The 25547-nt window shown below is 41.6% G+C and overlaps 3 protein-coding genes across 3 annotated transcripts; 1 reads left to right on the top strand and 2 right to left on the bottom strand.

Moving 5' to 3' along the window:
• The first annotated feature begins 1231 nt into the window (after window positions 1–1231).
• Window positions 1232–3804, top strand: hwa (huluwa). The gene is made up of 3 exons (XM_035775671.2): window positions 1232–1941; window positions 2032–2227; window positions 2824–3804. The coding sequence occupies exons 1-3, from the start codon at window positions 1339–1341 to the stop codon at window positions 2988–2990; spliced, it is 966 nt and encodes a 321-aa protein (XP_035631564.1). The 5' UTR covers window positions 1232–1338; the 3' UTR covers window positions 2991–3804.
• LOC118387375 (transitional endoplasmic reticulum ATPase-like) lies at window positions 3430–18842 on the bottom strand. The gene is made up of 18 exons (XM_035775670.2): window positions 18676–18842; window positions 13654–13765; window positions 13277–13449; window positions 13014–13156; window positions 12346–12476; window positions 11949–12080; window positions 11662–11764; window positions 11269–11402; window positions 9341–9476; window positions 8988–9100; window positions 8019–8183; window positions 7662–7784; window positions 5931–6143; window positions 5516–5694; window positions 5143–5272; window positions 4707–4862; window positions 4185–4339; window positions 3430–3938 (listed from the first exon to the last, which is right to left on the bottom strand). The coding sequence occupies exons 1-18, from the start codon at window positions 18690–18692 to the stop codon at window positions 3833–3835; spliced, it is 2421 nt and encodes an 806-aa protein (XP_035631563.1). The 5' UTR covers window positions 18693–18842; the 3' UTR covers window positions 3430–3832.
• Window positions 18843–19510: 668 nt separating this feature from the next.
• On the bottom strand, window positions 19511–25540 carry atp5fa1 (ATP synthase F1 subunit alpha). Its single transcript, XM_035775666.2, has 11 exons — window positions 25382–25540; window positions 24092–24170; window positions 23674–23843; window positions 23192–23365; window positions 22339–22505; window positions 21482–21782; window positions 21059–21283; window positions 20739–20846; window positions 20256–20400; window positions 19855–20005; window positions 19511–19723 (listed from the first exon to the last, which is right to left on the bottom strand). The coding sequence occupies exons 1-11, from the start codon at window positions 25439–25441 to the stop codon at window positions 19645–19647; spliced, it is 1659 nt and encodes a 552-aa protein (XP_035631559.1). The 5' UTR covers window positions 25442–25540; the 3' UTR covers window positions 19511–19644.
• Window positions 25541–25547: the final 7 nt, after the last annotated feature.

Here is a 25547-nt window from a genome sequence, read left to right as displayed (position 1 = left end):
GAATTTTAAATAAATCACTGACAGTGTTACCACACCTCCTCCCCCATTCTTCACATTGCAAACCACACATGCGAATAAATCAAATCAAATTTTATTTGTCACATACACATGGTTAGCAGATGTTAATGCGAGTGTAGCGAAATGCTTGTGCTTCTAGTTCCGACAATGCAGTGATAACCAACAAGTAATCTAACTAACAATTCCAAAACTACTGTCTTATACACAGTGTAAGGGGATAAAGAATATGTACATAAGGATATATCAATGAGTGATTGTACAGAGCAGCATACAGTAGATGGTATCGAGTACAGTATATACATATGAGATGAGTATGTAGACAAAGTAAACAAAGTGGCATAGTTAAAGTGGCTAGTGATACATGTAGAGAATCACTCTACTCGACATCTCAGAAAGACACGGCGGTTGGAACCAAAAATCTCAAATTTGGACTCATCAGGCCAAAGGACAGATTTCCACTGGTCTAATGTCCATTGTTCATATTTCTTGGCCTAAGCAAGTCCCTTCTTATTGGTGTCCTTAAGTAGTGGTTTCTTTGCAGCAATTCAACCATGAAGGACTGATTTGCACAGTCTCCTCTGAACAGTTGATGGTGAGATGTGTCTGTTACTTGAACTCTGAAGCATTTATTTGGGCTGCAATTTCTCAGGCTGGTAACTAATAAATGTATCCTCTGCAGCAGAGTTAACTCTGTGTCTTCTTTTCCTGTGGCGGTCCTCATGAGAGCCAGTTTCATCATAGTGCTTGGTTTCTGAAACTGCACTTGAAGAAACTTTAAAAGATCTTAAAATGTTCAAAATTGACTGACCTTCATGTCTTAAAGTAATGACGGACTGTCGTTTCTCTTTGCTTATTTGAGCTGTTCTTTCCATAATATGAACTTGGTCTTTTACCAAATGGGCTATCTTCTGTATACCACCTTGTCACAACAAAACTGATTGTCTCAAACATTTTCGAGTAGGCCTCTGTTTGGTTGTCAATATATTGTCTATATATTGTCTATATATGTCTATATTTTCGACTGTGGGCAAATGGTTAATTTTGGGAGTAAAATATGCTCATTTAAATGCAGAGATGTATTGTGGTGACACGAACAAATTGGATAAATCTTGAAGCAGAAAATCTAAGAGACCATGGACACAGGGTTCGCCAAGCACAAAATCCAAGCACTCATTGTGTTCAAACGCAGGATAGTGAAATTGATTGGTGCCACAAAACACCTGCGTGCTCACAGAAAATAACCAATTAGGATAAGTAATTTTGAACAAACTCACAAATCTTGTGTTCTGGAATTGGATCCTATAAACTATTTGTGATGAAATGTCGCAAATAGGCCCATCAACACCACCCTCAAATCGGAGTGATGGTTTGCCAATTACCAGTTTAACGCTACTTATTATTCTACTCTTACCGTGTGTGGTGCTTCTGTTGTTGTTGAACTGTTTGTTTCTGGGTTACAAGTTACACATTTGTTCAAAGAAGAACAAAAAAAGACGAGAGGACTACGAGAGTATGTTACAGTCTACTCTGTCGATGCGCCAGAGAATGACCAGAATATCCGAGACGACATTGTTGCCAAATCAAGATGGGAAAGGGGCTTACATCTCGGTTGCAGAGACAATTCGGGCACAGCCCTCGAACTCTTCAAGAACTTCGTCAAAGGAGAGGGCAGCAGTGGACCAGAGAATCCGATTCATCCGGCCGGACGGGGCCACAGGCGGTGGCTTGGAGTCTCCGAGGACGCAGAGCACCATATTGGCCACCTCCAGGGTCGACCAGACGCGTAGGTCACGAATGTACAGCAGGAACAAAATTAACTGGCGCAGAAGCGCCCCTGTCCTACCGCAGTCAAGTGATTCAGAGGTAGAACGGCCTAACCTTGTACCACCCAACTCGCCTGCGCTAAATAATCCACACTCAACGGTTAGTTCGTGGTCTCTAGCCTAAAATTAGTTTGTAACCCTGAAGTCTGTCTTGGATACATGTGATGAATGACTGTTTTTACGTACGCAGGTAACATCTGACCAGAGGCCCATGCGTCGGTGCAGCACCATGGAGCTAATGAACAACAAAGAACACCAGTTTGATATGGTTGACTTCGAATGTGACTATACCAGTAACATACCTCCAGAGATGTCATGCTTTGTTGTATCTGACAACTATTCCACCATGGGCCCTGGAATGGACAGCGACTTTGGAGCAAGCGCCGGTGAGCTATCATTAGGCCTACTAGAACATAGCGGTTTTACATTTACATGAAGTATGAATATCAAATGTTCTCCACCATTAGAAAGCGATGGCCTATCACAGCCTAACTACAGTGGTGTGCAAATACTTTAAAGTGCTACTTACGTCGTTTTTTGGGCTATTTGACATTTACTTCACTACATTTCTAAATAAGTGTACTTTTTACTCCATTTTCCCTGACACCCAAAAGTAGGCTACTCCTTACATTTTGAACGCTTAACACGACACGAAGATGGTACATCTTGAACACCCCTGCCTCTGACGGACTCGCTAAACGTTTCGTTTGTAAATTATGTCTGAGTGTTGGTGTGCCCCTTGCTATCCCTGTAATAAGGGGTGGGGGGTCATCCGGTTTGCATAAATTTAAAGCATTTAAAATTATTTATACTTCTACTTTTGACGCTTAAGTATATTTAAAACCAAATACTTTTACTCGAGTATTTTACTTGGTGTCTTTTACTAGTCATTTTCTATTAAGGTATCATTACTTTTACTCATGTATGACAATTGGATACTTTTTCCATCACTGCCAAGCTAATTATGCAAACGCTTCTCCAGGTGTCTCGCTCCGGATTTTATCCGCGGACAGCGACGGTCTCAACAACGGTGTGTGGGACTCCGGAATGGAATGGGACTATTACGACCCGTGCTATGTGAGGGAGAAAAACATACCCAAACAGAAACATCACGTGCCTGCATTGCATACCAAGCATTATTGGGTATGATGCCAGAGAACATGAAATATTTTAATTTATTTATTTATTAGTAGGCTACATATTTTTCTCTAAATATTTCATTCTAAAAAGCGCACTAACACAGATTATCACATTTTCCATTTAGCCAAAAGTAACTGCCCCCCGCCCCGAACACACCAGTTTTGTAAAGAACTGCACTCACTTTTGTAAATCACACATTTATTCTCATTAAACTATGTATATTCATTGTCCAAGACACTTCTACTATTCACATTGTTTGTTACACTTGAATAAGCACACTTATTATATGCACTAAAATTGCTTGAACATTTGATTTAATCCACTACTAAAGTTGTCAATAAAGATTGTATTGCTTGCAATACATATTTCCCCAAAATAATTGATTGGTTTCATGGTTGAAGTTTATTCCCTTTTCAAAGATCTGTACAAATTGCAAACTGACACCCACTATTCACCAGTTAATTTATTGTTTTAATTTCGTACAATTCAATTTAAATGTTTTAAACCCTATATATTCATACATTACAAGTCATAAGCAATTCCCCTCCCTTTCCTCTATAACAGGCTAGTTTTATATCCTTCATTAGTTGCACATATGAAGTCAGAAGTACTCACACAGGCTTCTGCCCCCCCTCCTTAAATCCATACAAGGTTTGAAAAAGTCCTGCAGTGCCAGAACACAGACGAGCTGCAACATGCTGTCTAACTATTAAAGGGGGATGAAAGGTTTGTAAATAATGGGATTTTTTGTGTATATTGTGCGGCATTGTACAGATTTGCCAGAATGTATATGAGGAAACTTTGGTCCACAGAGTGGTTGTGTTTTGGTCCACTGTGGGTCATGGTGTGGTTTAACCATAGAGGTCGTCGTCGTTGTCCTCGTTGAAGACTGTGCCACCGCTGCCACCAGCAGAGCCCTGGCTGGGCCCGGCCCCTGGCGCAGAGTTAGTGGGGAACCTGAGACGAGGACAGGAATTGTTTTGCTCATTACAGTAAATATCAGGGGGAGCCAGCTTGCCATTGTCAGTACATTCCTTATGTAAAACACATGGCTTGTTAGCTGTACATGGAATAGATGTATTTTGTAAGAAAAGTTGAATGAAAATCCCCAGTGGTGGTGTATCTAGGATATATGGGAGCGGAGATAGGTAACAGTATTATTCAACACCATCATCCGCTATGTATTATGTGCGTTTTGCTTACCGGAAACTTCCGAAGCCTCTGCTCTGCTGTAACGTCTGGGCGAACATCTCGTATTTGCGGATGTCGTTGTCGCTGACGGAGCGGCGGGCGAAACGCATGGCCTCCTCAAAGTGGTCCTTACGGATCTCTGGGACAGGGTCGTCCTCCTCCACCTCCTGTGGGGGCAAGAGGGATAGAAAGAGGTGAAGGGGGGTTTAAGAACTTATCTATAAAATACAATCACGCCTTCTCTTCCTCTGGAATGTGTGTAAATCAGTTTAAGGTTAAATGCATCATCCCTTCTCCCTTGTAAAATAAATACTTTCTGTGTATACATAATGAATAGAGATCAAAGAAATGTCCCAGTTGATTTACTCAGTCATTTAATATTGAATACAGAAATGTTGTTTTGTGTCTTCCTGAAATTAAATCTGCTGGTGATTTGCCCAGATCCTACATTATCCAGGCTTCACATGCACAAAGTTAGCTATAGTCTAGACTGCGTAATTGAACAAATACAGATTCATTAGTGACTAAACTCACCATGGCTGAGGGGTTGGTCTGCCTCTCCCTTTCCCTCCTGATCTCGTTCTCGATGGACTCCCTGATGGCCATCTTACAGGCCCTCTGGCAGATCTCTGTCAGGTCAGCTCCAGAGAAACCATTGGTCATCTTGGCCAAGAAATCCAGGTCCACATCCTTTAATCATACAGGGGTAGAGGGAGTACTTCCAGACAAAGATCAAACAGTAAATGGGATTCTAAAATACATTTGTTTCACACACACAGCAATTTCCATATGAACAACTTTTCCCACAAATCCATTTTCTACCCATTACATGTAGCCCAGCCTGAAATGAAGACATTTAATGAGCCCCAACCCCTCAAATCAGAACATGCTGACTGAGGTGGGAAAAACAGTTCAGTCAGCACAATGTCAGCGCATGGTCAGATACACATATAAATAGATAGAGGCTTGCCTTGGCGATGGGTGACTTCCTGAGGTTGGCTCCGAGGATGTTGATGCGGGACTTCTCATCTGGCAGGGGGATGTAGATGAGCTGGTCCAGTCTGCCGGGCCTCAGGATGGCCGGGTCGATGATATCAGGCCTAGTACGGCACACAGTTTAGTCATTTAGCTTAACCTACATTTCTATCTCATTTTACAGTACCTTATTGTCCACCTAAGAACAAAGTGCAATCAACTGAGGTCGGGAAGACTACCACATATCATCATTGCAAGTAAAACCATAAAATATTGCGTAGAGCAGCAAGCCTAGTGCTAGAAATGTTTTTTTAAACTCAAATTAACAGTGAAGCAGAGTGCTCTTCTTTAGGGTGATGATGGCCAACCTGTTGGTGGCGCCGATGATGAAGACATTCTTCTTGCTGGACATGCCGTCCATCTCCGTCAGGATCTGGTTGATGACACGGTCGGCTGCTCCGCCACCATCACCCGCGTTGCCGCCACGCGCCTTGGCGATGGAGTCCAGCTCGTCAAAGAAGAGCACGCAGGGGGCGGCCTGGCGAGCCTGGAAGATTGAGGGTTTATAGGAGGGTACGATATAGGTTCATTGGAGCACACAACAGAAAACGTTTTGCAATGGAAAAGGAGAATAAGTGTCTCACATTTATTAACCATCTTTTGTGCATGTGTAACACACAAATTAGATGTCATACAATTGATTAAAAATAAAAATACAACTACAACATAAAATACAGGTAAATATGAGGTTTGAGGGATCTCGATAAATCGGTTTAGCCTTACCTTGTCGAAGATCTCTCGGACATTGGCCTCAGACTCGCCGAACCACATGGTGAGCAACTCGGGCCCTTTGATGGAGATGAAGTTGGCCTGGCACTCGTTGGCGATGGCCTTGGCCAGCAGGGTCTTACCGCAACCTGGGGGTCCGTAGAACAGCACGCCCTTGGATGGGGTCATGCCGAACTTCAAGAACTTATCTGGGTGCTCCACTGGGTACTGAAGAGAAGAAGATTGTGAAGGTTAGACAAACCATTAATTAAGCTTTTCACATGAGTTCCAAATATCTCTATCAGTCTCCCTGGCAGGAGTTGTTTTATGCACGTGATGTCAGAATGCACTCACTGTTCCAAAATGGGATTGTTTGGTAACAGGACAGTTAACACGCGCTGCCTGCTAATTATCTGTAGGCTATTTATCCACTTGAGAATTTAAAATTATTTCTTACAAGTCATATTTTTTTAACCACAGTTTGAATTGAGGTCTGTTCCACCTCATTAATTCACATAGAAGTAACACATTTCAGTGTTGAGGACAATTTATGTCTGAGGCTTTACTGACCAAGACAAACTTCTCTCTTCGAGGAGAGCCCAAGCGCTTCACCAATGTTTCTGCAGATCAAGTATGCAGACATTTGTGCAGACTTGCACAAATTGGGAAATTCTGTTAGGTGCTTGCATTGCCTTGCTTGTTGTTTTTCTTACAAATAATAACTTTAGACATGTGTGCGTTCCTATCAAAGTTAGTGCCTTATATCCTGTATATCGTGTTGTCGTTTCTACTGTAGCATACAGTAGGTATGTATGGAGCATAATGTATTTACAGTTTTATTCACGTTTTCAAGTACTGGTGATAAATAATGCATTCTGATTATTGCATAGATTGCAATGGATACCTATGATGTGTGTAAAATACTTTTTGAATGTTCTACTGATTATAATGAGCTAATGCTCAGCTATTTGCCAGCTATGTGTGGAGCCATGTTTGTTAACATCATACAATGCATTCTGGGTGTCAAGTAAATGTCTGTCAGACAAAAGATGTTATGAAGTGAAGGGTAAACTTCCAGAAGTGAATGAAGGGAAGTGAATTATCGTAGACGACACACCCTCTTCAAGATGCATACTTGCAAACAGACCAAACTCCTCGTATCTTTGGTTGACGAGAAAAAACAAACATGGCGGCGCACAAACTACCCATGGTCTGATTACTTACGATTTCTAGAAAGTGATTTACTCAATTATTTAGATCAATCGTGAGCTCACCCGTGATGTGATGAATTATGAATAGTAATTGCTATTAGCTAATTCATATTGTGGTTTCCTCAGTCTTTCCTCAGTTAGCACTAGGACTAATGTAGGCTAGTTTGGATTATTGTGTATGCTATTGCTACTTCTGTGAATGTCTGAAAATTACAATAAACTGGTCACGTTCAGGATATCACTTTTTAAGGACTCTTTGTGAGAAATGTTTCTGTGAGGGAAAAAAAGTGTGGCTAGCTCAAATGTTGACTGTTGCGTCATCAAAACTGGACGTTCTAAATAAGCGTCCTAATCACAGGTTTGAACGTACGCTGCAGGGGACCACTGTAGAATGAATACACCTGTAAAGGGATTCATCATTCAGACTCCTCACTCTTTCAATGAATGATACAAAATCAACAAATGACATTAGATTTTGTGGTATATAAATCTGCATCTCATCAGTAACATACCCCACGACTAGAACATGGCCTACCTGTACAAGCTCCTGGAGTTCCCTCTTGACATCCTCCAGACCACCGATGTCCTCCCAGCTGATGTTGGGCACCTCCACCACAGTCTCTCTCAGGGCAGATGGGTTGCTCTGGCTCAGAGCCCACTGAAACCCAACCCACATACAACTGGTTAGTGCAGCTGGCTTAACGATTCTGTGCTACGACTGGTTTCTTATGCTCAATAGTTACGGCTGTCCTCAGACCATTAGCAAAAAGACAAATACTGGATCCTGCAGATTTGCATAGTGATGAAAAACCAAAGGGTGAATAAAGTTCTCAGTGCAGTAGAAGCTACTTTGAGTGCTGTGTGTGTTGGAGAAAATAATCCAGCTCATTACTCTGAAGTCGTCCATGGTGACGGCAAGGGAGTTCATGACCTCTGCATCAATGGTCTCGTCCTCAAGGTCGATGAGATCCATCTTCTTCCTGATGGCCTGCAGGGCGGCTTCAGAGCACAGAGCAGCCAGGTCAGCACCCACGTGGCCGTGAGTCTGATTGGCAACCTGGAGGACACAGACAGACATGGTCACACATACAGTATCAACATGGCGGGGACTTCACTTAAACTCACTCTCAACTTTTCATTCTACCTTACATACACAAAATGTTTAATTGACAACTGATATAATCGAAATTAATGTGATTTATATGTTTATGGTAATGGTAAGTAACTAAATTATTTATATGTTTAAGGTAATGTTAAGATAATTACTAAAATTATTCTACCCAGTCACTGTATAATGGAGTGAAATGTATTTGAATCATAAGACTATAATTATTTAATGTGTGTGTGTATAGGACAAGTTAAGACATTACCATTTAGAAGTATAGGCGAGACAGTGTGTGCCTAAGAAAATACCAAGAACAATTCAGCTGTGTTTGACCCGACCTGGCTAAAACTCTGAGAAACTTATGATAGGACAGGGAGTCTTTCTCAAGGTTCCTCTAATCTCGGGGGAATGGAACTGTCGGCTGGGTAGTGATAAACAGTGGTGAGAGAAGGATACAACTCACCTACTGTTCATGTGTATGTATGTGCGTAGGATATCTACTGTTTGTGTGGAAGTATGTGCTTAAGTTATAAAATGGATGTCTTTGTGTATAATGGACTTCAGAGCGCTCTCGTGAGTAAACATTCTGACTATTGCAAGCTGGGACTCTGTCTGTTTCATTCAACCAGAATCTTACAAACTCTGGGTTGCAGACTGAGTAGTTTAATTGAAGTTCAGTTTAAGAACATTGAGAACAAAATTCTCGTAACAACAACCTCACTCTGTAAATTACAGTAGTGTTATATACACACACACCTGCTCGAGGTCGACATCGTCGGACAGTTTCATGTTCTTGGTATGGATCTGGAGGATCTCCAGTCTGCCTGTTGCGTCAGGAATGCCAATGTCCACCTCCCTGTCAAAACGCCCTGAGAAGAAACATCACACAGTTAAGGTCAGCCTCACTAACCAGCATATAAATAGATTCAATTCCAATTTATTTCTATGTTACCACCAACCCTGCTGATTCACAACCAGTAATGACAAAGAATTTTTTTAAAGGATGAAGATATTAGTCAAAAGCAAGAGACCTCTGGCAAAACTAAGAACTTGATTTAAGAAGCGAACCTGTTACATTCTAGGTCTACAAGTGCACTGAGGGATCTTACCAAATCGCCTGAGGGCGGCGTCAATGCTGTTGGGTCTGTTGGTGGCTGCCATGACGATGACGTGAGCACGCTGCTTAAGGCCGTCCATGAGTGTGAGGAGCTGAGACACGATGCGCCTCTCCACCTCACCGTGTGTCTACACAGGACAATATAGAGGGTTAATTACTTTTTCTGTTGACCCCAAGGAGGTCAAGTTTATGGTAGAGGGTATAAGAGTTTCATTTTATAGAGAATTTACTGTAGTGTCATTCAACCCTGGTCCTAGAGACCCATGTTTTAAGTTGTATTAGTTGCATGTACAGGACACACATGATGTACACCGTCCAACAAAATGCTTACTTGCAGGTAGGGCTGAGAATTGATAGGGACCTTATGATACAATATCACAATACTTAGGTGCCGATACAATATGTACTGCGATTCCCGCGATTCTATTTGTATTACAATTCGATGTTAAAAAACAACCAATGCGTTCAGAAAGTATTCAGACCCCTTCGTTACGTTACAGGTGCTACTTTGTCCCAGAATATCAAATAAAATGTTATAGGAAAGCCATCCCTGGTGCTTTTCTCCGTGAATGTTTTAATTGTCTAATATATTTATTGCTGGGTGATTTCCATTTTTAGTCATTTTTTCTGCTGATAGTTGTGTGAATGTTGTTGAGTCTAAGGCAGCTATAGGATCAGTCCAAAGGTTATTTAAATAAAGCTTTTAAAATTATTAATAGCATTGTTTCTGATTTTAAAGCATTTGTATCCCTATCCTTTTTTAAACTAACTGGTTTTGCGTATTCATTTTGTGAGGGCTGCGAGGTGTTTACCAGGTTTGTTTCCCATTAAATAGTATGCTTTGAGTTTAACCTGCTGTATCTGGCTCTCTTCAAGGAGTAAATTCCTGCTTAAAATTCAGAAATTGTATTTCCTTCTTTACCTTATATAAAAATTTTAATAAATTATCGGCTTTTTCAAAGATGTATTTCTTTAATTTACATTTCTAACTCAATATTTTACTTTTGCAGAGTATGAGATTAGGAGACTGATAATGTACGCCTTAAAAACATCCCAAATCATGTTGGGGGTCTGCTTTTCTTTGTCCACATTTGTAAAAGTCTTCATTTTTTGTTGACATATATAATAAAATGTAGGGTCTTGAAGATGCGCTGTTCATTCTCCATATTCTGTCACTAAGTGTATTTTCGGTTGGTGTAAAAGCATGATACAGGAGAATGATCCGATATCGCTATATTATGGATTTTAGCTCCCAGTATAATGTTGAGTGCATTTCTTGAAAAAGCTATTCGAGCATTTGTTATTTTTTTTGTCTTTTGTAGTTGGGAATAATAATCTCCAGGTGTCCTGTAGAGATTGTTTTTCAGCCTCTTTGGAGGTTCCTTGAATCCCCCCCCCCCATGTCTGTCTCACTAGCTGAATGCATGATTTAGGTTACCTGCTAAAATAGTTCCTGTGAGTTTGAGTATTACTGAACAAAAAATAAACGCAACATGCAATAATTTCAAAGATTTTACTGAGTTACAGTTCATGTAAAGGAAATCAGTCAATTGAAATTCATTGGGCCCTAATCTATGGATTTCACATGACTGGTAATATAGACATGCATCTGTTGGTCACAGATACCTCAAAAAACAGGTAGGGGCGTGGATCAGAAAACCAGTCCGTTTCTGGTGTGAGCACCATTTGCTTCATGCAGCGTGACGCATCTGAGCTGGGCTTGAAAAAAAGCCTGCACACCCTGTGAGCCTCCAGGGTTGTGTTCAGTAGGACACATTGTAGCAAAACTTGAGTTCAGGTAGTACCTTCCCATTTCACTCAGTTTCAAAACTTTCTCCCTAACGAACATGACTTGGGACAGGATTGAAGAACATTGTCTATTGGATGAGAAGGAAACTGTATCAGAAGACGTGAACCCACCTTTTCTCTTTTTGGTGCAATGGCATCCAGCTCATCAATGAAGATGATGGCAGGGGCATTCTTCTCAGCCTCCTCGAAGGCCTTCCTCAGGTTACTCTCAGACTCTCCGGCCAATTTACTCATGATCTCAGGCCCTGAAACATTTAGCAGGCACAAGTTCAACTACTAGGAAACGTCCTGACAACAAACACACTGAATGTGTAATTCTGACCACCAATGAACAACAGATTTAGGGTCAATCAATTAAAAATTCAGTCAGTTGCAGTGAAATTCGAACTAAAAATATTTAAGTATTTTTAATGGAATTTCAATCCACTTCATGCATTGACTGAATTGAAATGGAATTTAATGAAATGCTGATGAAAAATAAGCTTTTGTCCTTCAGTCTCTCACCATTGATAAGGAAAAAGAAGGCTCCAGTCTCATTCGCCACAGCACGGGCGATCAGAGTCTTTCCTGTTCCAGGGGGTCCATACAGCAGGATTCCCCTTGGAGGCTGAATGAAAATTAGAAGTGATAAAAAATGTTTTACATGAAAATGTAATTCAACAGCAATTCATTCACCTGCATAAACAAACCAAATCAAAATATATGGTTAAAACAATAAACCAGTTTTAGGCATGTATCTAATAATTGTACACAAGGTTTAACGTGAAGGATGAGAGGTGTATTTATCTCACCTTGACGCCGATGGCCTTGAACAGTGCTGGGTGTCTCAGGGGCAGCTCCACCATCTCCTTAATCTGGGCCAGCTGCTTCCTCACACCACCAATGTCATCATAGCCAACCTCATTCAGAGACTCTTCTTCATCCTGAACACAGAAATAGATGTGGTTAATAAAGCATAAGAAACTAGGGCAAAAGGCTACAGATAGCATACAAATGTAAAAAAAAAAAAAAAATTCTACAATCAGAAAAATCAGGAATTCCTGAATAATCAAGAAAAATCCCATCTCTTAAAACTCCAGCTTTGATGTTAACTTGCTCTCATGCACAAGATCCAACTGAAGATGTAGTAATAGAGACTTGCTGCTCTATAGAAAACTGCAGCAGTGCTGGTACTGAATATAGCCGTACCTCTCGTTTGATGGGCTCCCCCTCACAGTGGATGACTGTGTCTGGGGCCACAATGCAGTAGGGGTTGGGGTCCGTCTCCACTACCTTGAACTCCACAGCTCGCATGCCTCCCCTCACCAGGAAGATGTCCCCTACAAACAGAGATTAAGCATTGACCCACAAGCCTAATCCTCTGGCCTTGGCATTGTTCATAATCATATTGTGAGACACACTGGCTGTGCCAGGCAACAAGGGTTGTTCGTACACACAAATCGAAAGAACACTCTGAATCTAAGTGAAACAGGGAGGGACCATCTGTACTTATCAAATAAAAAAACACTTGTTTTCCATTAAAAAATCATGCCTTAATGAACATGACCCTGAACATATTCTGGAGTACAGGGTCATGTTCAAGTGGAGGAAGTACCTCCTCAGTTTCAAAACTTTTAATCCCATATGGTGCCTGCCTTAACACACCCCAGGTTGTCCTTTGGATCACAGTTTCCCAAACTCAGTCCTGGGCCCATCCTGGTTGTATGTTTTGGTTTTTGCCCTAGCACTACATAGCTGATTAAAATACCCAACTGATCATCAAGCTTTGATTATTTAAATTAGCTGTGTGGTGCTAGGACAAAAAACAAAACATGCAGGGGGGGGGGGGCACAGGACCGAGTTTGAATCACTGTTACCTTTCCTGATGGGCCTGTAGGCCTCCAGGAAGTAGGGCTTGAGGTAGACCTCAAACAGGTTCCCTGTGATCCCCTCCACAGTGTCATCAATGGGCAGAACGTGGATCCGCTTCCCGTACTTCACGTCTGGGCATGGCTGAATACTGTGGGACCACCAAAATAATGAATTATGTCAGGGCTTTACTGTACATTGAAGGAGAAGCAGAGGTCTGGTTTTACACATGATGCTGCATTGATGCCAAAGTTATCCAGTTCCATCTCACCTGATAACATCTCCCAGGCGGACTCTTAGGTTGTTGCGGACCACTCTGTTCATGCGGACCTTCTCGTCGGAGCAGGTGTCATCAGAGAGCACGATGCAGACCGTCTCCCGTCTCTTCTTTCCTTTCATCAGCACTGTGTCTCCCCTGAACAGCTGCAACTCGTCCATCTTGGCCTAGGGCGGGACGGAGGAATCAGTCAGACACTAAATCCTATTGATTTAACATAGACTGTTACATCTTCACTGTGGGAGGTTCTAACACAGCCCGCAAAACTGGAATGAGTGAGTTACTGGTGAAACAAATATGCATCACCCGGTGCAGACTGGGGGTTCACTAAAATGTCCCAGCCCCATTCATTCACCCCACCAATGCCTCACCTGAGACAGCGAGACCACACTGTTGTCCTCATTGAGAGATTCATCCACAACCAACCGGTTAGGCCTGGTCTTTTGCTTTAAAATCGCTGTGGATAGATCATCATTTTTCGATCTGAGGGAAAAAAAATCGAAGAGATGCTAAATATATCAGCTGGCAAGATGTAACATACTTGATCATTAAACCTGTGAGTACATACTGACAAGCTAGTTGACTGTAGGAAAGTTTTGCTAAGCGATAAAAGGGTTTCCTTTAACCCTTAAGTGTGATGTAATGAGCTTATTATATCAAATCAACTGTAGTCTATTTGGGTGAAAAGTAAAAGTGTCCCTACTGACTACAGATAGAAACATAGAATGACTATTGGCCAGTTGCTTTCAGTTTCTAATTATACAGTAATGAAACTAACTACTAGAATGGGCATTCTACTTTGATGGGTTTTGAAATGTAATCTGCCACACTGTTAGCTAGTTAGCAGAATTAACAGGAAAGTAGAGTATTATTATTTTTATGAACAATAAAACAAATAGAAAAACAGAAATACACAAACAGTAAACAAACAGACAGGGGTATTAAATGTCGAGATACATTTTCAATTTGTCAAAAAGTATTATGGTACGTATTGCTTTTTTGATTTTAAACTTACTGATAATTTCAAACTAATGTCTCAATTCTATCTTAAACAATGTGAAGACTGGTTTGTTCTCCGCCCACTTCATTTTATGGATAAAGAATCTTCCATGAAAAATAAACATTAACAATGAAAGTTCAAATCGGGGTCCATATAATTTGGATCAAAATAAAAGTCTTTCAAATTTACATTAATAGTAGTTTATTTTAATAGAAAATCTTCTAACTCACTACAATCTTCTGAAATAAGAACAGTCCCAAAATAAATGTCAAGAGTCTCTGGGACAACTAAAAAAATGCACATTTGTTATCAATAGCCATTTATAATCTGTGTACAATAAAAGGTCTTAACGGGGTAGATTCTATGAATGAGTTTGTATGATACTTCTTTCACCTTATTAGATATACAATATTTCCCAGACAACAACAAGACTTTGTTCCAGTTCACTTATCCTACGGCTACATTCCAGTATATTCCAGCAGAGGGAATAGTAACATCTTGATAGAGATTTCATTACACAGTGCCTTCAGGAAAGTACTCAGACCCTTTGACATTTTGTTATGTTAAAAAAAATATTCTCCCTCATCTACACACAATACCCCATAACAACAAAGTGAAAAAAGGTTTGGACATTTTTGGACATGTATTAACAATAAAACATACCTTATTTAATTAAGTATTCAAACCATTTGCTATGAGACTTGAAATTGAACTCAGGTACATCCTGTTTCCATTGATCATCCTTGAGATGTTTCTACAACTTGATTGGAGTCCACCTGTGGTCAATTCAATTGACTGGACATGATTTGGAAAGGCATACCTGTCTATATAAAAGGACCCACAGTTGACAATGCAGGTCAGAGCAAAAACCAAGCCGTGAGGTTGAAGGAATTGTCCGTAGCGCTCCGAGACAGGATTGTGTCAAGGCACAGATCAGGGGATGGGTACCAAACCATTTCTGCAGCATTGAAGGTCACCAAGAACACAGTGGCCTCCATCATTCTGAAATGGAAGAAGTTTGGAACCACCAAGACTCTTCCTAGAGCTGGCCGCCAGGCCAAACTGAGCAATCGGGGGAGAAGGGCCTTGGTCAGGAACTCGATGGTCACTCTGACAGAGCTCCAGAGTTCCTCTGTGGGGATGGGAGAACCTTCCAGAAAGACAACCATCAGGCCTTTATGATCGAGTGGGCAGATGGGAAGACACTCCTCAGTAAAAGGCACATGAGAGCCCGCTTGGAGTTTTCCAAAAAGCAACAACTGGGGGCGGCAGCGTAGCCTAGTGGTTAGAGCGTTGGACTAGTAACCGAAAGGTTGTGAGTTCAAACCCCCGAGCTGACAAGGTACAAATCTGTTGTTCTGCCCCTGAACAGGCAGTTAACCCACTGTTCCCAGGCCGTCATTGAAAATAAGAATGTGTTCTTAACTGACTTGCCTGGTTAAATAAAGGTAAAATTTTAAAAATTAAAAAGGACTCTGACCATTAGAAACAAGATTCTCTCATCTGATGAAACCAAGATTGAACTATTTGGCCTGAATGCTAAGCGTCACGTCGCGTCACGTCTAGAGGAAACCTGGCACCATCCCTACAGTGAAGAATGGCTGTGGCAGCATCATCCTGAGGGGATGTTTTTCAGCGGCAGGGACTGGGAGACTAGGCAGGATCGAGGGAAAGATAAACAGATCAAAGTACAGAGAGATCCTTGATGAATACTTGCACCAGAGCGCTCAGGACCTCAGACTGGGGAGAAGGTTCACCTTTCAACAGGACAACGACCCTAAGCACACAGCCTAGACAACTCAGGAGCGGCTTCGGGACAAGTCTCTGAATGTCCTTGAGTGGCCCAGTCAGAACCCGGACTTGAACCCGATCTAACATCTCTGGAGAGACCTGAAAATAGCTGTGCAGCGATGCTCCCCATCCAACCTGACAGCGCTTGAGTCATACCCAACAAGACTCGAGGCAGTATTCTCTGCCAAAGGTGCTTCAACAAAGTACTGAGTAAAGGGTCTGAATACTGAATACAAACATTTCTAAAAACCTGTTTTTGCTTTGTTATTATGGGGTATTGTGTGTAGATTGAGGGGAAAAAACAATTCAATCCATTTTAGAATAAGGCTGTAATGTAACAATGTGGAAAAAGTGAAGGTGGCTGAATACTTTCCGAATGCACTGTGTGTGTGCGCATGTGTGTGTGCGTGTGTGTGTGTATAAAATGTAAATTCCTTCTAGCTGTATTGAGGCTACAAAATCCTTAGTAGTTGCACTTTGAGTATTGTTATATTCTCCTGAAAGAAGAATAGCACCTTTTTAACTATTTGAAACTCCTCAGGAGTGAATGTAACAAGGTGTGTGCTCATGAATTCTGGATAATCATATGGTTGTCCATCATTATTTGATAACTGTTTAACCCAGATAATGCGGTTGTCAAACTAGTTCTGTAAAAAGAAAGACTTGCTTTTGTATGTCTTTATTATCACAGCTTGTGATAATAATGTGGGGAAAAGTTGCTTGTACCTAAGGTTTCAAGTTAGAAGTACTTGTTTATGAAAGTTTGCAAGCTTAATAGGGATCTGAGCCACATCAATGCAGCATTTGAGTAAGAACTCTAAACCACCAATCTGTTGGAATATTAAATTAGGGATTATATTCCAAATGCAATCCTTATTTCTTAAACTGTTTTGTGTGCATTTGATCTTAAAGATTATATTTGAGGTTTTAAAATCCTGAGCAGTCAACCCTCCCTCACTTTGGGTACTACATATTACAGGTTTTCTTAATAAGGTTAATTCCTCCATATGAAGTTGAAGAATTTAGGATCAACCATTTTAGTTACTGACAGACGAACATCCAAGGCAAGGGAGGTATAAACTAATCTGGACAGACCTTCAGATTTTGACAAAAATAAACATCTAGATAAAGATCACTTAACCAGGAGTTAAATATTTTTCCAATTTTCTCTACAATATGAGAGACATTTAAGTTGGCCCTTTCTGATCTTTGCAAACTTTGCAAACTTTAATACCAAGATATGTGATCACATCTTTTACATGGATATTACAGAGTTTAAGTCACATGTTTTCAACACAAATAATTCACATTTCCTAATATTCAGACATAAACCAGATACATGTGAGAAGGCATTAATACACTCAATCGCTGTCCTGACTTCATTGTGATCTTATCTGACAAAAAAAGTTATGAACTGAAACAATTGTTAACATGTATCTGAATACCACTAAAACTATCCTTATTGATATTAAGTGCAATAACTTGCGACCAATACAAATAAGGAGAAATTGGGCATCCTTATTTAATTCTGCTTCTAATATCAAATCGCAGAGGTTCCATGGGATAATTTAAGAGCTGTTACTATTACTATAAAGTGTCACATTGAAAATATTGACCAAAACCCTTCATAAAACCAGACTGTGTATCATCAATGATTTGATCAATACCCGTTTTATGTCTTTCTGCAAAGATGGATGCAAATAGTTTTCCATCATTGTTAATTAATGTGATTGGTCTCCAATTTTCTATAATCATAGGATCTTTGTTTGGTTTGTGGATTACAGAAATTAGGCCTGGTCATAGAAATGGGCAGGACCCCTAAATCAATTGCCTCCTTAATAAAGACACTAAATATAAAAGCATCAATATCCTACAGGAGAGGAGTAGTAGCTATTAGGTACCATATAACTAACTACATAAGATGTATATTTACTCTTGAACGGAAAAAAAGGAGCATCACTGATGTTTACTGTACAAAATGCTAATGTTTTGCTAAACGTTTACATCATTCAGCTGTGCATCTTGCTAGCTAACAGTGTTGTGCAGGCCCCACATGACACAGCAAGAAAAACTGCGAGAGCTAGTGGACAGTCATTAGCACGAGTTTGCTCATTTAGGTAGCTAGTTGATTACCTAATTGTAGCAAATTCACTGTCAAATTAGCTAGATACATACACATCACTTATCAAATGTTGGCACAACATGACAAACACATTCATGTCGCTGTCAGTTAGCTACGTAGCTAGCTAACGTTATGTACCTAAGCTGCTAGCTAACCGTTTGGTAGATGGATGGCTTTTATCTTTGACATGGCTAGCTAAAGTTAGCTTGCTAACCGGCACTGGTATAATCTTGCGGCCATTTAACTCTGTGGAACAATATTCTTTGCATGTATTCTCTGTTCTCTTCTACTAGTTGTTATATACCTAGCTACAGCCATAGAAAACACATACCGATATTAGCTAAAAGGTAGCTAGCTAGTTATTTGTACTAGAACCCGAAAGCTAGCTAACTTTAGCCAGCTAACAAAGCGAACATTATTGGTTACCGGATTCTATCTAGGTAAAGTTAAAACCAACATTAGTTAGCAACGCCAACTTACTCTCCTCCTGAAGCCATGGTGCTCCGCTTGGTATGTCCAACAAATAAAACCTGATTTCTTCCTCTTCTCGTGTGTTTCTCTTCAGTGAGTGCAACAGCTAACTCTGGGTGCGTTCGTAAATTCCCTCTGGAGAGCCAGCGAGCGCTAAGTGTGTTCGTAAATTCATCAGTTATTCTGCGCTCTGGCACACAGACGAGAGTGCTCTGAAATCGGAGTAGATAGTGAATTTACGAACGCACCCTCTGATTGGCGCTGCGGTTGACATTATGCCATAGGTGACATAGTTCCAAATTCAGATGAGACTTCAAAGTTATTGTTAATAATGCTTTGTGATTGTGAAACATAACCTAGATAGAGATTCTTATTAAAAACACTAGTATATGACTATCCATCATTGATGTCTGGGAAACAAACATTTACTTTTTCTGGCCAAAGGTTGTTTTTTTAAATAATGCTTGAGGGCCTTTCAGTGAGTAGGCTAACTTGGGAAAAGGTGAGTCAGTGAGATATCCAGCATTTTGCAGTAAAAAGTGAACACTTAATTTGTGCTCAACTCATTTGAAGAAGTGTTTACTGGATTATATTGGTAACTTGTTCTCAACTTGCCTACCTGGTTAAATAAAGGTTAAATAAATAAAACGTGACCCTCATCTCGTCTGGCTGACACCAGCTCTGTGTAGTCATGTGGGCCAGATCAGACAGGCTACTCTTCATCACCTTTCCAGGTTGAATGCACTGATTGTAAGTCACTTTGGACATGGTAAGTCTGCTAAATGGCCAAAATGTACTTTTGGAAGAGAGAGGACGAGAACCAGTCAAAAAAAAGATCAATGGCTCCTGGAGTAGAAAGACTTTATTCTCTGTTAGGAGACATCTGTACAGTAATATCAAATGCCACTTTATTTTCAGATTCAAAGTTTAACATCCGCACTATGCAAACATTGACAAAATAGTTGACCAAAAATAAGACTACTCAAAGCTTGCCAGGAAGGTCAAGACGATCTGCTTAAGCTGGGCATCTGCGGTTTCTGAGATTTTGCCATCAGCTCTGCAAGCAGAAGCAAAAGGTGTTAAAATATGTTCACGCCATGGTACGATAACGTACAAAAGGAGTCCAATAACAATACTGAACATAAAGCTAAAGCTGGCAAAAACATGGTGGTAGTTGATTTGATTTACCTAATTTGTGCTAGGAGGTCCTGGTGCTGGCTGAGAACATGTTGAAGAAAAGCCTTCTCAAACTTTGTGATCTTGGTTGGGTCCATTTTGTCCAAGTGTCCCCTCACACCAGCATAGATGACTGTAACCTGCTCCTCAATGGCCATGGGGCCTGCAGGTCAAAAAGAATGCAGTCAGTCACATAGGCAAGGGACTAAATGAAGCACATAGGCAAGGGACTAAATGAAGCACAGCAGTAAACAGAGCAAACTTTACCAAGGACAACCAGCTAGAAATACAGAGCTCAGTTTCATCTACACAAGCAATTTATTTAACAGGGACCGTGCACACATTAATCAACATTTCAGTTGAGTAAAATCATACAAATGTGACTAGAACATCACATCCTAGGATATACTCACAGTACTGCCCCTGCTTGAGGAGCTCAGTAAGGCGAACACCACGGTTCAGAAGCTGCTGGGTGGCAGCGTCCAAGTCGGAACCAAACTGTGCGAAGGCAGCCACCTCACGGTACTGGGCCAGCTCCAGCTTCATTGTGCCAGCCACCTTACCAGGGAGGAAACAGGATCAGTCATTTTTTAATTTAACTAGGCAAGTCAGTAAAGAACAAGTTCTTATTTACAATGACGGCCTACCCCGGCCAAACCTGGACGACACTGGGCCAATTGTGCGCCGCACTATGGGATTCCCAATCACAGCCGGATATGATACAGCCTGAATTCGAACCAGTGACTGTATTGACGCCTCTTACACTGAGATGCAGTGCCTTAGACTGCTGCGCCACTCGGAAGTCAAAAGTGGGACGCTTTCCCCTTCGTGCGAGTTTCTAACGCAAGTGCCTAAAGTCAAATGACAAATACTGGGGAAAGAAATTAGTGGCCCACCTGCTTCATGGCTTTGGTCTGGGCGGCAGAGCCGACACGTGACACAGACAGACCTACGTTGATGGCTGGTCGAATACCTTTGTAGAACAACTCAGTCTCCAAGAATATCTGAGAGAGGAAAGAAGCATGAGTGGAGTCATGGGTTCAGTGTTTCAATAGAGTAAACACCAAAACAGTCAATCAATCCTAAAATGACAAAGTGCCATTACCAAAAATGGCAAATCAGGAATAAATGAGAGGATAGGTTTGAGGTAGCTCCATTTAAATCAGATCGTTAGAGTTATATTTTCAGCTCCTGATTAATTATGATTTTAGCACACCTGTCCGTCTGTGATGGAGATGACATTGGTTGGAATGTAGGCGGAAACATCACCGGCCTGGGTCTCAATGACGGGTAGGGCGGTGAGGGAGCCGCCTCCAAAGTTTTCGTTCATCTTGGCTGCTCTCTCTAGCAAACGAGAATGGAGGTAGAACACATCCCCGGGGTAGGCCTCACGACCGGGGGGACGACGTAGCAGCAGGGACATCTGACGGTAAGCCACAGCCTGTGACAGGTGGGAAGCAAGGTTTGCGTCACATGAAGGATGAGCATAGAATAAGTGCCACCCTATACCCCATCGTGTTTTACTGCATTGTCAGAGCCACATAGGGCTGCTGGAAGTCATGTATTAACTGAGGAATAGAGTTATTTAAGATCAACCGTAATCACATTTCGACCTCCGAGCCCCATCGCTTGAACTGACCTGCTTGGACAAATCGTCGTAGATGATGAGCGCGTGCTTGCCATTGTCTCTGAAGAACTCTCCCATGGAGCAGCCAGAGTAAGGGGCCAGGTACTGCAGGGGAGCGGCATCGGAGGCTGTGGCGGACACCACAATGGTGTACCTCATGGCGTCGGCGTCAGTCAGCCTCTTCACTAGCTGGGCCACGGTGGATCTCTTCTGACCAATGGCGACGTAGATGCAGTACAGCTTCTTCTTCTCATCAGTGCCATCGTTGAAGCGCTTCTGGTTGATAATGGTGTCGATGGCAATGGCGGTTTTGCTACGAAGGAAAGACACTGGAATGAAGATTGTATCATTTATAAAAACTCAAGTGAATGACAAAACATGCATGTGTAACAGCAGTGCATTCTGTTCTGCTCCAAGTGGGGAACAAACAAGCAACCTTCTGCACAACACACACAACTCAAAGCCAACCGTCTTAGTCAACACACCAAGTGACAAGTCTGTCACTCTGAGCGACACTTGCCTTTAGATCTTAGGGAAGGTGTGAGGTCACTGATGTACTCCAGCCAATTTGCTACAGGTGATTTCCGCATCCACTACATATGGATGACCATAAGTCGACATATGACATGTCTACCATGAAAAACACAAGGAGCTGATAAACAGGTCTTTACTTGACCATTGTCCTCAATAACAAGATGAACTGCTGGTTTAGGAATAAGACATAAGTGGATAAGACAGACATTCCTTAATTTTTCCCCTCCAATTTTTTCATTAGCAACTACTACAACTCAAGTTCACATGGTCTAGGAATTGAATAACGAGCCTAGCCAGTCACTAAACTATTCACACCTGTAGGGCTATAGACTTACCCAGTCTGCCTGTCACCGATGATCAGCTCACGCTGACCTCGGCCAATGGGCACCAGGCTGTCCACGGCCTTGATGCCAGTCTGCATGGGCTCTCTCACAGAAATACGGGGGATAATGCCAGGGGCCTTAAGACCCACACGCCTACGGATGCTGGACCCAAGGGGACCCTACAAAGAAGCAGTAGCAAAGAAAATATTACTTTACTCCCATCACTATCAGTTATCTAGGCCAGCGGTACCGTTTCCTTTCCGGGTACCACCAAATTACTGTCAAAAGTTTGAGGAGTTGCAGATATCTTTTTTTACTTAAAATATCTTAGCGGTCAGATTTGGAATACATTTAATCAGCAACTAACAGATTAAAGGCCTATTATTACATATGGATTTTTGCTAAACATATGCATTGTGATAAGTAATATAAACATTTTAACATTATAGTCCCAACTTATTTATAAAAATAAATAAAACATTCAAACTGCAGTACCCCCGCGGGCCACCAGATGTCAGCAGACAATAGGCTGAAAAACAAGTGAATGATCTAGGCCCAGAATATTCTCAAAAGTAGATGCAGTAATGCACAACATAAACTGCAGTATAGTGCTGACATCAACAAAGAGCAAGAAGCGAGAGGCTAATCTTCTCTGCAGTCATCACACAGCATAGCAGGAGTGAGAAGCATACGCATGCACATGTGCTGATCCTATGCAAGTGCATCATCATGCATTGCACTCATCTGCAATGCCTTTGGTTCACCCTGCTGGTCATGGCAACCTCATAACACTGAGGCTCAGTTTAACACTGTAAATCCTATTGCTTATCATAACCTACGAGTAAACCTCAGGGCAAATCCTGACCTTGCCGTCGATGGCATTTCCCAGAGCGTCCACCACACGACCCAGCAGCTGTTCACCGACGGGCACGTCCACGATGGCTCCGGTTCTCTTGACGATATCGCCCTCCTTGATGAGCTTGTCATTACCGAACACCACAACACCGACATTGTCAGGCTCCAAGTTCAGAGACATGCCCTGGATGAGATTATAAAACACTGTTACTCAAGAGTTCAGAGTTTCGGTAGAATAGACCAGCAGACAACAACACGTCGCTGGATAGCGTTATGCCAGAATAGTAGAAATAAATAAACAGAATGGCAAACTCTCAGCTATCCACCTCAGGGATTTACTTTTCATTCAATAATCTACTAGGCATGTTGACAGACATCACCGTTGAGCATGGCACTTGCTCAATGGTACAACTGCAGTATATATCACCCCCCGCAAAGACTTGTTATGTCATCATCAGCTTGCAAGTCATCACACCCCACTGACGGCCTCACCTTAAGCCCAGAGGAGAACTCCACCATCTCCTCAGCCTGCACGTTCCTGAGACCATACACTCTGGCAATACCATCACCGATGGACAGCACGCGACCAGTCTCCTCCAGGTCAGCGCTAGTGTCAGCCCCCAGGATCTTCTCCTCCAGAATGGACGAGACCTCTGCTGTTCCTGCAGTACACATACATGACATTTGAGAGTTAACCAAGTAATCAGACTTCGGGGAAACTGAGTAGATGCCATGAAGATAAAGATGCTACTTTTACCGAGAATACATTTTGAATGGCAACATGGGCTGCTCAAGACAATAACGGTTGTTCCTACCCCCAAGCTATAAAAAATGTCTTAGTACAATCCACTTTCTCAAGGGACTTTGCTACTACAAAGTTTGGCAACATGTATCAGTCAAGAACGCTGACCCGTCTTGGCCATCCATGGCTTTGTGGTGTGCAGGTGCCTGGCTCCTACACATGTAGCAGCATAAACATTTTTGGAAACCTGCAAGGACAGTGGTTGAGATCATGTTACAATTGAAATCCTTTAAATGCAAAATAGTGACCCTCAAATCTGCATCATATTCATATTTTGAATAGAGTAATGATACAGTGTTACTAGTTTACCATACATGTTTAAAATTACCCTGCCATTAAACTGTGCCTCCTATTTCTCTTTCTTCTTCTCACTGTCAACTGTCAGTGGATGTGTAGCGATGTTGATAGGCATCATTAATTCGCAAACGATCAACAAAATGCACTGAGCATGTATAACAAACTATTAAGTTGTGCCACTTGGCTGACAAGATACATAACATTACAACATGAACTATAGTGTAACGCCTTTGGGTGAACTAGTCATTTTGATCTGGTCATCGGAAGTTAAAAAAATAATAATAATTTTAAAAAATTGGGTGCTTTAAAGAAAAGTGGGGACTCCGGAAAAGGGTAAAAACATGACATCAGTGATCTTAAGGCTGGGGCTCTAGAAAGATTCCGAGTTGGAATTCCGAGTTGGATGACTGTTCAAAAATATTTGTCACAGTTAGAACTCGTTTACTAACCCCACCTCCCCTCCCTCGTGATAAGGAATGACGTGTGTAACCTTTATTTAATTTGGCAAGTCAGTTAAAAACAAATTATTATTTACAATTAACGTTGCGGCCAAACCCGGACGACGCTGGGACAAATGTGGGCAGCCCTATGAGACATCCATACAGTCACTTGACTGGTTGATTGATCACACAGCTATATCAATGTGTCAAAACTACAAATACCACTACCGGTACAGACTTTTACAATAATATTTATCTAACGTTAGGTGAAGATAGCTTGTGTAAACAGTCCAAGAATGCCGTCTGCATGCACGGACTCGTAATTTCCCAATATTAGAACATATAGATGACGTGTTCACTTGCTAATCGGAACTAGGAAACTCGGAAATGTCCGACTTGTTCATTTGTCCATGCAATCCGGGATCCTTGGGACGTCCATGCCCCATTGAAGTTACCATTTAAAAAAAGGGTAAGGTTTAAGATTAGGTTAAGGTAGGACCCCGGATAGCACTAACCCTTGCTGATTCGTTGAACGCGGCATGTGTATAACTACATCCGGTTATTACGTCTGACATTTCAGTTTCCCAGTTTCCGACTAGAACATGAACGCGGGAATAACTATTTTAAAAAAGTATAAAAACACAACACAAAAAAATCTTACAAATTCAGCCCGTCGGGGAAGGGTGCGGACAAGGGCTGCGGCAACGCGAACTGACAGCATAGCTATTAATGTTTCTACGCGGATTTGTCCAACTACACCTACTGGTTAAATCACGTAAAGAAGATGGAGGACAGAGTAAAAAATGATACTGTGAACCGGAAATATT

The sequence above is a fragment of the Oncorhynchus keta genome, chromosome 9, assembly GCF_023373465.1.
Source record: "Oncorhynchus keta strain PuntledgeMale-10-30-2019 chromosome 9, Oket_V2, whole genome shotgun sequence".
NCBI classification, from domain to species: Eukaryota; Metazoa; Chordata; class Actinopteri; order Salmoniformes; family Salmonidae; genus Oncorhynchus; species Oncorhynchus keta.
The sequence above is the reverse complement of the archived record's forward strand: the minus strand, read 5'-3'. Positions and strand labels throughout refer to the sequence as shown.